The sequence below is a fragment of the Danio rerio genome, chromosome 15 (assembly GCF_049306965.1).
Source record: "Danio rerio strain Tuebingen ecotype United States chromosome 15, GRCz12tu, whole genome shotgun sequence".
Taxonomy (NCBI): Eukaryota; Metazoa; Chordata; class Actinopteri; order Cypriniformes; family Danionidae; genus Danio; species Danio rerio.
This window is the reverse complement of record NC_133190.1, coordinates 17,870,702-17,883,224: the sequence shown is the minus strand read 5'-3', so window position 1 is coordinate 17,883,224 and position 12,523 is coordinate 17,870,702. Positions and strand designations below refer to the sequence as shown.

The following is a 12,523-nucleotide window of genomic DNA, read 5'->3' as shown; positions in this document are numbered from 1 at the left end:
TTGAAAGATTGACTGCTAACCAGTTTTGAGGAAAACACAACACAGCGAGGTTGTAAGGGTGTTAGAAATAAGACACACAATGTTAGACACCAATTAAAATAACAAAATAATTGTTGAATTTTGAGTGTAATATTGGGATCTTTTTATAATAAAAATGTTTTTGTTAGAAAAAAGAATAAGTTGACATGTCCCTATATCTACTACTGAAATGTCCCTACCAATAATTTAATTGACTTTAACATAAAATAATGCTTCGTTAACCCTTAGTAACCTATGTGCACAAAGTCAAGTTTGCTACAAGTTCACTGTAATACTATTAACGAAGGCTGTGAAATCAATTGAAATTTGGTTTTAATTTTGGCCTCCACTATTATGAAAAACAATAATCAGTATAAAACTGTTAAATTGCGTTACACACCTCTTTCTCAACATTCTTACTTCCTCAAAGCCCGACTGCAGTAAAATCATGTAAAGTGACTTTTGTAGCATGGGACAGGATTGTTATTTGTATTATGAAGTGTTTCATTTATATTATTAAGTTGTTTATTCGTGTTTTTTGAAAACGTGAAACAGACTTTCTGCTTTTCAATGCATACGCTCTAGAGATGGATGTCACCACCAATATCAAGAACTACGCCCTTGACAGACAGCCTAAAAAGCACTAGTAGCACGAAAATAGATTGTAGTAGATTAAATGTTAAAACAGCTTGCCATATGTAGGGGTCTCCGATGTGCTGGACAGCAGCCAAGTGATTTCTGCGCAACATTTTCTCTGTTAAAATGCAAAAACATGAATAATGTCAAGGTTTCGATGTGTTTTTAGAATTGACCAATAACCTAATTAGAGTATGTGAGTGGGACTAACTAATAGGAGGATGCCCTTTCCTTATGCCTTCGCATTATCACATAAAATGAGCCCAGCACTGGAGTTATACTACTAAAGAAATTTCCGCGATATCAGCAAATTGCAAACAGATGTGCCGGATTCAGAAAGACTGGTTAAACGTGCAGGTTTAGAGTCACTCCATTTTGCCCTAATAATAAGACATATTTCACACAATGTGGTTCTTTCACTCACCATTGTGGTTGAGCAGGCTAATGAAATTTATAGCAGTGAAAATCAATATAAATAATCAGAAAAATAAATAATCAGGAATTGGTTAAATAAATATTAACAAAGAGTAACAATTACACACAACGGTTAAACTTTCTTCTTAAAGTAGGTTTGCACTAACTTTGATTTATTAAATTTGACTTTTGCTCGCTTAATTATTAATATTTTTCAGTGCATTGCTTTTTTATGCTGGAGGGGGAAAAGCCTAAGCAATATTAACAGTTATATTGTGCAAAGTGGATAAACATGTTTCCATTGCACTGCAACTAATTTTGTAGGACTATAGCCTTATCCACACAATCCAAAGATCTAACCCGTAATTTTCATGCAAATACATGTAATTTACGCAGTTTTAAGCTTAAATGTCAAGATTTAAAGGGTTTTTTGTTACATGTAATGTTACCAGAAATTAGGTAGGCTAAATGTGTGCAAAAAATAAACAATTCGTCAGGTATGTGGAGCACGGAGTGATTAGTATCCTGGCACAAGTTTTTAATAATACAAGGGACGGATTTTCTAACAATGTCGCATGTTGCCTCTGGTGATTTTACATCAGTTGTTTCCTCCCCCACCAATCCGATTTCTTTGCCAAAGCCCACTGTTGGGGGACTTTCTGAAAGCCGCGACCGTAAATATTTTGCATTTGTACTTACACATGCTCAATCCCTCTTTTATATGATACTTCAGTTTTTTTTTTTTTTTTTTTTTTTTGTAAAACCCTTTAAACGGTTTACACCAAATATTATTAGGTAGGCTATACAGGCAAAATATGATAAAATATTTACATATTTTAAATAGTAGCCTAATAATAAATATATTTTTGTTTCTCTGAAAGAAATGCAGCAACAGAATTATCACAATATTTTATTGCTTGCTCGCAACAATCATGTACAATTTCAAACATATTTACTTATAAACAAACGTGCATTCTCTTCTCAAATTCCGCCTGTTCGCTTTCCTGGCGCCTGCATCTGTTAAGAGTCCGAACATTAAGATCCATGTAACCATAGGAAAAGACACTGACTGATGTTCTGTATAACTACATGGAGATCTTGATTGGTCTGCACTGAAAAAGCCCACTGTTCCAAATTAGGTCACTACCCATTTCTTTTGTGAAATTAGAATGCCCAATCTCGTTGGGTCGGAAGAATCACCCCATCTCTTGTTACTATGGAAAGCGCCAAAGGAACCTCCTCCTTGCTGCGTCACCAAAGAAAAAATCTCGAGGTGTGGGGAGCGATGGGGTTACTAGCGGTCAGACACACAGATATCCATTACATCTATCCCATTATGAACATATTCGCATGCATGTGCAATAACGATTTGATTAAAAGGAGCATGCATTAATAAGGGTTTTGCATTTTGTTAAGAAATATTCTATTATATTATTGTCATAGATACAGAATTTTTTTTCGCACTTGAGGAATTTAAAAGGATCGAAAGTACTTGAAAATATGTGATTTCAGTATTATGCTATATATTTTAATGGCATTTAAAACAAAACATATAGGCCTACGCTGTGAGATAGAGAGCCTGTTTTACATAGTGGTAAATGGAGTATTCAATACAGATCATAATGAAAATTCATCGAGGAACGAATTGGTGCAATCTTTAAGCGTTCTCGGACTTTAACTTTTGTGGTATAAAACAAAACATGCAATTTTACGCATGGTACAGTTTTAACGAATATCCATGTGAATGAAGGCTTTTATAATATTTTCCCACATTTTTCGAGTGCCTTGGACTGATTTAAAAACCCGACTTTTAAAATAAATGTTCTAAAAGTGAATTTTATATTAAAGCCACGAAAAACATCTTTAAATTCTCATTTCTGTGAATTTTTTTTCTAAAAAAATTTCAAGAACAGTTTTTTCACTATAAAGAATCTTTTGCGCAATGAAAGATAGTTAAATTTGTACTCTTTTAATGGGAAAAACGACCTTTTATTTATTTTAAATCACTTTTCCCACATCTCAATATTTTCTTGTTTAATTTCTACATTATGCTTCTATTTGCCTTGAATACTTTTTGCGTTCAGTATGATGTTTTATTTTGTGCTTAATCAGAAAAATAATAAAATAATACAAAATGTGATTCTAAAAATGCATCGAATTGGAATAAAGCAATAAAACATCCATTTGCCATGCAAAATTCCTCTTAGAAATTAAGAGCATTTGCCCTTTAGGGTTTTACACACGCATAAAGTGTCCATTTGGAAATCACTGCACATTGTTCACTTGCCATAAAGACGCCAGGAGGAGGAAACAGATGCACAAGGGGTATTCAAGTTCACTGGAGGAGGAAAGAGTTAATTAAATGACAGACCCCTCCCATTATTGACTGGCAATATATTAATAGGCAGTGTGAAAGAAGCCGGCAGTCGCTGGTCAGGACTCAGGAGAGCTTGCGGTGCTGTCTGACGCTCTGTGGTGCTGAAAGTGCCGCCCGCCGCGATGTGGTCCGTGTTTTTCGTTTTTCTGTCTTATCTAGACAGAAACTTTGTTAAAGGAGAGTTCTTGAGCCAGACTTTAGATGCCGAAAAGGAGAGCAAGGAGCTCTTTTACATGCTCAACAACACTCTTTGCGCCAAAAGTTCAGTTGTAGGAGAGTACCACCTCCATCAGGTCACCGATGGGGCAGAAGAGGTCCGCTCTGTGCATGACTCCGAGGGGCGCCTGCTCGACTGCTCAGTCATCCAAAACCAAATGCAGGTCAAATCCTTTATGCATGTCTGCAGACTTGGCCTAAGAAACCAAATGAGCTCCGACCTGAAGATGAGCTTGACTGGGGTGTCCGAAGCGAAGGCGAACTGTAACAAGCTGAGATCAAAAGGAGCCAAGAATGTGATACCGACGACAAAACAAGTGAAAGAGGCGAGCAACAAGAAGACGCGAACCAAGCGAGGCTTCACTTATCCTGGCACTCTTTGGTGTGGTGCTGGAAACATCGCAGATCATTATGAGCAGCTGGGTGAGTTGACTAAGCTACTTATTTGTGCATTATAATTATCATTTTAATCTCGGACTTTAGTTTTAGAAGGGTGATTATCAAGTTTCATTTGATCTATTTTTTTCCCAGGCGAGTTCGAAGAGACTGACAGATGTTGCCGCGTTCACGATCACTGCCCATATGTCATCCATGCGTTCTCCTCCAACTATGGATATACCAACTTTAAATGGCACTCACTCAGCCATTGTGACTGCGACAATGCGTAAGTTGAATGTGTACGAGCTGTGTGTAATCAAATTTACTAATGCCGCTGTTATTACAACATACTTTATGATGGGACATATTAATTACCATATTTTAAAATGACTCTTTCGTGCACTGTAAACAATATGATCAATTAATCCTGACAGCATATGTTTTTAACTAATTAATTAAAAGTTAATCGTGTTTTAACTTGATTGTAAAGTTACACAAGCTGTTCTAAGTCAGTTTAACATAATATAAGTTGAATAGACTCATAAGTTGAATAGACTCATATATATATTTTTTTTTTACAGTGTGGATGGAGAACAGGGGGATTTAGTTATGAGAAATCCTGACGCTAACTACCTACAATGAAAAATAAACATTTTAAGGACAATATATTGTTATAGGAAGATATTTTGGATGGTTTTAATTGGCATTGGATGTTTCATAAAGAGTCTTTAACATCAACTGAGGCTTTTTACTGCATAATAGATTCTTTATGGTGTTACTGTAGATTAAAACTTTCTTTACTCTTACAAAAATTGTTATTTTAGGAACCATTCTCTAAAACAGACATGCCCAAACTAGGGCCCGCTGGCCAAAGTTGGCATGGTAACCTTTGATTTGGCCCCCCTTCCCATCTGAAAGAGGTTTAGATGTACAATTTTATTTCTTTGTTTTACTGTTAAGCTACAAAAAAGGCTATCTGAAATTAAAAGTTTCAATTGAAATGTAAGGTAATCAGATTTAGTTTGAAATGTACATAAAACGGATAGAGGACAATGCAGAGACTTTGGTGAGTGAATCAAGGCAAAGGCAGATTCTGCTTGGCTAGTGTGTTCAGCATTGAACTCCACTGTGTTATAAATATGATTGTTTATGTTTTATTGCAATAAGTTATCATTTAAAAATTGATTTTGCATTAGTTAATACAATTCAAAGTATAGTTTTCTATTTTTTTAATCATATGAAAAAAATTATATGAATTAGGAAATTACCCATGGCAGGTTATATAATGGTATATTTATCTTCGGCCCACGGCTATCAATGAGATTTGGTGTTTGGCTCTTCATACAAAAAAGTTTGTATGCCTGTTCTAAAAGGTTATTTGAGGAAACCAAAATGGTTCATTTATTGTGTTGCTGCTGCAAAAAAAATATAAAACAAAATAAATACATACATATTTGCAGTATTTATTAATAGTGTAGGTTAAACCAAAACTAAATGAATAAGTTAAATCAGGTAGAACAAAAAGAGTTGGAGTGTTTTCAAATAAAATTGATATTAGCTAATCTATATTTAAAAAGCTTTAAAGAAATCTGATATTTTCAAGCCATCTTCATATTTATACAGACTTTTATATCTGCCTCTTTCAGCTTAAAAGAATGCCTGAGGCTCGTCAATGACACCTCCTCCCGAGTGGTTGGACAAGCTTTCTTTAATGTGATCGAAGTGCCTTGCTTCGAGTTTTCATTTGAAGAGCAGTGTGTTGAGCGCCACTGGTATGGTGTGTAAGTATCAAATCGATTTAATATTTAGGATTAAACTCAAGCATACCCTTGAAAAAACATTCATGAAACTTTTGTTTGTCCTCTCTATCATGAAGGTGTAAAAAGTATGAAAGAGTTCCTGTTGCAGTGATTAAAGAATCAATCCCGTATGACTTCGGGGGTATTGATGTCATTGACGTACTGACTCTCGCTCCTCTCAAGGGAAAGCAGTCAGACAAAGAGATGCAGAACAAGACTGAAAGCACAACAGAGTCAACGTTCCCAAAGACCACGAGTCCCGAGGAGCCCTCGCTTACAAATGTGGTGACGGCCGCAGAGGATTTCATTAAAGTGCTCGCCACAGTCTCCACCTCTCAAAGCTCATCCACAGATGCAGGGAAAGGAGAAACTCAGACGTCAGAGAAGAAGAAGAAGAAAACCTCTGGCAAAAAGAAAAAGGAGAACAAGAAGAAAAGGGGCAAGGGTAAAGGCAGGAAGAAGAATAAAAAACTTGATGCTGTGTTAAAAGTCGATGAAGGTGCGTCCGGTGCGACAAATCCAAATGAAGAAGTCATGGGTAAGAACAACTACATGGAGGAAACACCAAACACAAATCAATTAAGCGTAAAAGAAAACAATTTCATGAACAGCGAGCTAGACGCAGTAGGAAATGGGGCGCTTTCTAATAAGATGATGAGGGATGATCCTCAAAGGTCGAATGATAATCGGGATGCTGATCAATCCTTAGTGAAGACTGGTAAAGATCCAGAGATTCTTGAGTACAGGCAAGTAAATGACACTGAGTTGGTTTCTCCCTCACCTAGAGATCACATTACCCCCGCCAGCCGTGAAAAGAACAGAGCCAAGCTAAGACAAAGAGGCGGAAAGAAAAAGCAAAGAAAAAACAATCCTTCCACAGAAGTTTCCCAAGCTTATTTCAAAGAAGAAACACTTTCAGTAAGTGCGCCCGAAGGTGCTAGCCTTGCAACATCAACCACAGAGAGCCCCATTACACTGGAGGTGACACAAAGTACACAGTACACGGACGAAAAGGGACTAGTAGGAACACCTGTTAAATCCAAAACACCAAGGCAGAGAGAGGGAAGAAAGAGACAAAGGAAAGTCATTGCTTCCTCTAACGAAGAACTCCCTCGTGAATCTACCTCTGAAGACCCTCTATTGTCCACAAGCACTGTTGAACCGACTGACTTGCAAGAGAGACTGGGATTGGACAATCTTGAAAATGCACAACAGAGTTCGAAGGACATCAAGCGAGGGCGGCGTGTCATCAAAATCTGCTACGAAGCCGTTTTGCCTGATGTTGCAGACACGACACCCCTGCCGACACTAATCGAAAAGGACAATGAGTTTCAGTTAAAGGACCCGGAGGTACATACAGTGATTCCTAATCTACAGACTAACACTCCGTCCATGCCTCCCCGCAGACTTGGAAAGACCAAAGTGAAGAGAAGCAGAGAGAGAGGAGCAGGAGAAAAGCATGGAAAAGTTAAGAGAGAGTGAAGATCACCTCATCTTCTAGGACAGTGTTTCTCAAGCACGTTCCTGGAGGGCCACCAACTCTGTATGTTTTGCATGCCTCCTTTCTCTGTCACACCTCTTAAAGGTTTTTCAGTCTCGACTACTGAGCTGAAGATCTGAATCAGGTGTGTTTGGTTAAGGAGACACAGAAAATGTGCAGAGCTGGTGGTCCTCCAGGAACATGGTTGGAACATGGAACATGGTTGATCCGAAACACTGTCATCCGATATGATGTTTTTAATAAACTGCATGTTTTTATCTTCTGTTTTTATAGCTCTGCTGATGCTAAACTGACAAATCAGATCAATTCTTGAGAAGCATTTGTTTCTCGACATGATTGCCGAATAAAGTAAATATGAGCACTGGTGGTTCTCCTAAAGTGTGGTTTAAGAAAACATTCCTCCGCTACACAATACGGGTTTTGTTTTTTAATAGTTTTGAGTGTATTTCCAGGTAACCTGATTATTTGCCCTCCTTGAAAAAAAACGAACCCAAGTACCTGCAGAACATTTATGACAGTCTTTGTTCTAGAGCAGACTTTGTCCTTCCTAGGCCTGTGCCAATGGACTTAAGCAGAAAGGGTCACATTCTTCTCAAAGGATAATCTGGTTTAGGTGCCTCTCCCACCCTCCAACTTTAAATCAGTATTGAAATGCTGAACTCAAATCTCCCATCAGCTGATCCTCACATGCTCCTTTTGGAAAGTGAGCCAGAATTGTCTGCAGAGGACGATGTACATAATTAAAGTCGCAGTGTTACAGTGATGCAAGCTGGTTTCAGATGTTCATTCGTTTTTTTTTTTGGCTTAGTCCCTTTATTAATCAGGGGTTGACACAGCAGACTGAACCGCCAACTTATCCAGCATATGTTTTATGCAGTGGATGCCCTTCCAGCTACAACCCATCACTGGGAATGGTTTCAGATATATTCAAAATTATTTTAAGGTCCGGCCATGCAATAATGGTGCAAATAAAGGAGTATGGAGGAATCTAATCTACTAATTAAGACTTGAACTATTATGTCAGGGTCATTTAAACAAGCATATGATCCTAAACATTTAAGGTTGCAAGGGTGATATCAAAGAGAACATGTTTGGTTCCACGTAAAATCTTTAAAGGATAGTTAAAATTTAAATGATGTCAATGGTTTTAAAATTGTCCCAAAAGTTTCTTTCTTCTGTTGAACACAAAGGAAGATAATTTATGAGTAGACTTTCAGAAATAAAGGTACCAGAGCTATCACTGGGGTGGTTTCCTTTTTAAAAGGTAGAGTACACATTTGTAACTAAAGGGGTTGTTGTGATACCATTAGTTAATCTTACAATACTATACCAGCTGAAGTATCATGATACCAAGTAGTATTGCAATACTGTATTTCATAACTCAAATTATAAAGAAAAGTGTCAAAAGTACTATATTTTATGTTATAATAGGCCTACTTGAATTTAATAATGATTCCCTTAAGGCCAAAAAGTATTATTTGCACCCCACTTTACCTACAATTAATTAATTATTTTAGTTTATTTTGTAGATAACTGACCAAAAATAAAATACCCCATTAAAATAAAGATACAAATTATTTATTCAATCATTTTCTTTTCAGCAGAGTCTCTTTATTAATTATGGGTCTGCCAACTTATTCAGCATATGTTTTACGCAGCAGATGCCCTTCCAGCTGCAACCCATCACTGGGAAACATCCATTCACACTCATACACTACCGACAATTTAGCCTACTCAGTTCACCTGTCATGTCCTTGGACTGTGGGGAAAACCTGAGCACCCAGAGGAAACCCATGCAAACACGGGAGTACATGCAAACTCCACACAGAAATGCTAACTGACCCAGCCGGGGCTCGATCCAGCGACCTTCTTGCTGTGAGGGGATTGTGTTACCGACTGCGCCACCGTGTTGCCCCGATACAAATTATATCGAATTAAATCTGTTACAGAAGTGGATGTTTGCCAACAAAATTAGGTTAAATGAAGATGTCAAACATTTTTCAATGTTTCCTGTTGCAATTTTGGAGTTTTCATCTTTTTTTCAGCCTTATCAGGTAACTATTCAAAGTAATTCAAAATTCTCTTTGTGAGTCGTTCTTTTAAAGAGATTGTCACGATTGTAGTTGCTTCTAAATCATATTAACAGGAACACAAATGAACAGATTCAGATGTGACTTCAAACTGTAGCATTAGAAAACGCTTAATAAGCTACCATAAAAGGTGCAAATTCTACAGAGTTTGGCAATCTTAAAGGGCTCCACAGACTACTAAAACATGGTGACTTTTCCACATATTTTTTCATATTTACCACAAAACATGCTTTTATTACTTAGTTTTTTGTCTTGTTGCTGGTCTAAATATCTAAAAAAATGTAATCAAGCATTTTCAAGACAAGCAAAACATATTGTCTTGTCTTGCCAATATTAGGTGAGTTTTTCTTTAAAAAGAGCAAAATAATCTGCCAAAAGGGTAAGCAAAAAAATGTCGAAAGGAAAAACAAGATTGTTTTTCTTACCCCATTGGTGGATTGTTTTGCTTGTTTTAAGGAAAAACTTACTTAATTTTGCCATATTATTTCTTGAAAAAATACAATGTTTTGCTTGTCTAGAAAATGCTTCTTGATTTAAGAATTTTTAGATATTTGGATTCGAAACCAGACAAAAAATCTAAGTAGGAAAAACATTTTGTGCAGTGTACCATTTACAAACAATCGCCAGTATTTTCGAGCCATAGTATCGTGATACTATCATAGCACCGGTAAACCGTGCAACCCTAAAAGGGTCTTTATTAATACCTCAAGGGAACATATTAGTACCTAATAAGTGCATAAGTGTTCTTTTTAGATACTAATATACACCTTTGAGGTACTAATATAGACCTTTTAAGTACAATTGTGCACCTTTTGAAATGGTTTTACCCCAAAGACAGCTCTCATACCTTTATATCTGAATGTGTATATAGGAGAGCAGCAGCCATTGACTTCACACATTTGTTCCTATATAAGTAAACGCTAGCTGCTTTTCAAATGTCTTCATAATATCTTGATTTGTGTTCAACAGAGGAAAGAAATTCATAAAAGTGTGAGCAAATAATGAGGAAATGTTCATTTCTGGTAAATTATTGCTTTAAGTGAACAGTTCTTAAATTAACAAACTTTTTTTGAAGAACATTTTCAAGAATGTTAGTGAAATCAAAGCTTCCATTGATATATTTTATGGAACAATCAATGGCACACTCTCAGAAGTAAAGGTACGAGAGCTGTAACTGGGGTGGTACATTTTCAAAACATACACTTTTGTACTTAAAGGGTCCATATTGGTACCTCAAAGTTTTATGTTAGTACCTACAATTTTCAAGAGATACATCTTTGTAATTTTTAGGTGCTAATATGTACCCTTGAGGTATTAATAAGGACCCTACAAACTCGTACCTTTTGAAAAGTTACCACCCCAGTGACAGCTCTCATACCTTTATTTCCGTGAGTGCACTTGTTTTTAAAGGTGTCTGATTTATCAGAATATTTCAATAGCCACAAAAAGTAACAACAATGCAACATGTATTCACAGAAATGCTTTAGCCGACCTCAAAGGAGACTAATGTGGGAGTTCCATTACTCCAAATAAGGACCACCCAAATTTATTCATATTGTGGCCTGACCAGAACATCACACCATTTTGCATCACTCCAACTTCCTCCTCCTTGACCCTGCTGTACTCAGCAGTTTCAGACCGAACACATGAGAACAATGTGGATTCTCATACCAGCTCCCTGGTTCCCAGACATGGAATAATAATCCAGCATTCACAGGGTGTAGGCATTATGAAATAATATACATTCCAAAAACAGTACAATAGTATCACTTACAAAGCATAAAAGACAATTCGCGATTGATTCTGCGGCGTTTCGTGCTGTTACGGTCATGGAAATGGGGTTAAGAGGGCGGGACCGTGTTCCCATGAGAACAAGAGGCTTTTGCTGAGTAACTGCACAATCTGTCCACATGCTGAGACAGGTCATGCAGTGAAACTTAAATCAATGCCAATGGGGGAAAAATATGAAAAGTGGCTAAAAACGACAATAAATCCAGCCATGTTTGGTTTAACGCAAGGTCCCAGAAACAGCTTGGCTAAAACAAGGCTGAACTTGGGCTGTCAGTGAAAATCTAATAGACATCTAAGAAAACTAGACTAGTCATCAAATAGACAGATTAGACAGACTTTATATGTGTAGTCATTCATTTCTGTTTGTTTGATGATTAGTTTAGTTTTGGCCAATTCTTAGATGTCGATTAGATTTTCACTGACAGCCCAAGTTTAGCCTTGTTTTAGCCAAGACAACTATGTATAAATATTTATTAGACTTTTGTTAGACATCTTTTAAAAATGAAAAAATGCTTGCTGAGATAGTTCTAACGCGCCTTGTATTTTAAAGAGATAGTTCATCATAAATCTTAAAATTCTGTCATCATTTACTCATCATTCAAAATGCTGAAAACCTGTAACTCCAACTAAGTCAATGGCTGTATAATATTTAGTTGTAACATCGATCAAAACAACTTGATCAAACGAAAAAAGAAATTCATAAAGGTTTAAAATTACATGATTGTGATTAATTAATTTATTTTTCTGGGGGTGGGAGGGGTGGGGGGTTATTGGGGAGGTGGGGGGGGGGGGTGAATTATCCCTTTAAACTGCGAAACAATGAGCACTTCAGCCCTTACAGCCATAACACATTTCTGGTTGCTAGGTAATTTCTCTGAGATGCCAATCATGCATGGGGAGGAATCATTGCAGAGCCACAAGTGTCATTAGTTGAATATTTGCCATTTGCACCGTGAAAAGCCGCACTCTCTTTCATTACTATATCATGCTTTTAGAAGAAAGCAATGTGTCAGATTCTTTTAGCAACTCAGCCATGTTTGACAAGTTAAGTTATTTAGCCTTTGTTTTCTGCTGTTGGCGTGATAATCGCTGGCAGTACTTCCAGTGCTTCTCTATATTCAGTAGCTGTCACGGATTATCTGGACAAAACCAGAAAAACCAGAAAGAGTGAAGAGGTATTTGGTAGGACAAACACACACATTAGAAATCAAATAATGTTAATTCTACAGTGAAACTTGAGTTTGGTCAAGCGGTTGATTACAGGTTCTGTTTTTATAGCTCTACTCATGCTAAACTGACAAAT

At 36.9% G+C, this 12,523-nt stretch overlaps 1 protein-coding gene and 1 long non-coding RNA gene across 2 annotated transcripts in view; both read left to right on the top strand.

Annotated features, from left to right (window-relative positions):
* LOC141377804 (uncharacterized) overlaps positions 1-12,523 on the top strand; it is a 304,437-nt gene that overhangs the window by 209,247 nt on the left and 82,667 nt on the right. The window lies entirely within an intron of this gene.
* Positions 3,490-7,703, top strand: proca1 (protein interacting with cyclin A1). Its single transcript, XM_009291571.5, has 4 exons — positions 3,490-4,084; positions 4,193-4,325; positions 5,686-5,820; positions 5,916-7,703. Exons 1-4 carry the CDS (start codon positions 3,568-3,570, stop codon positions 7,318-7,320), a joined length of 2,190 nt encoding a protein of 729 aa, XP_009289846.1. The 5' UTR covers positions 3,490-3,567; the 3' UTR covers positions 7,321-7,703.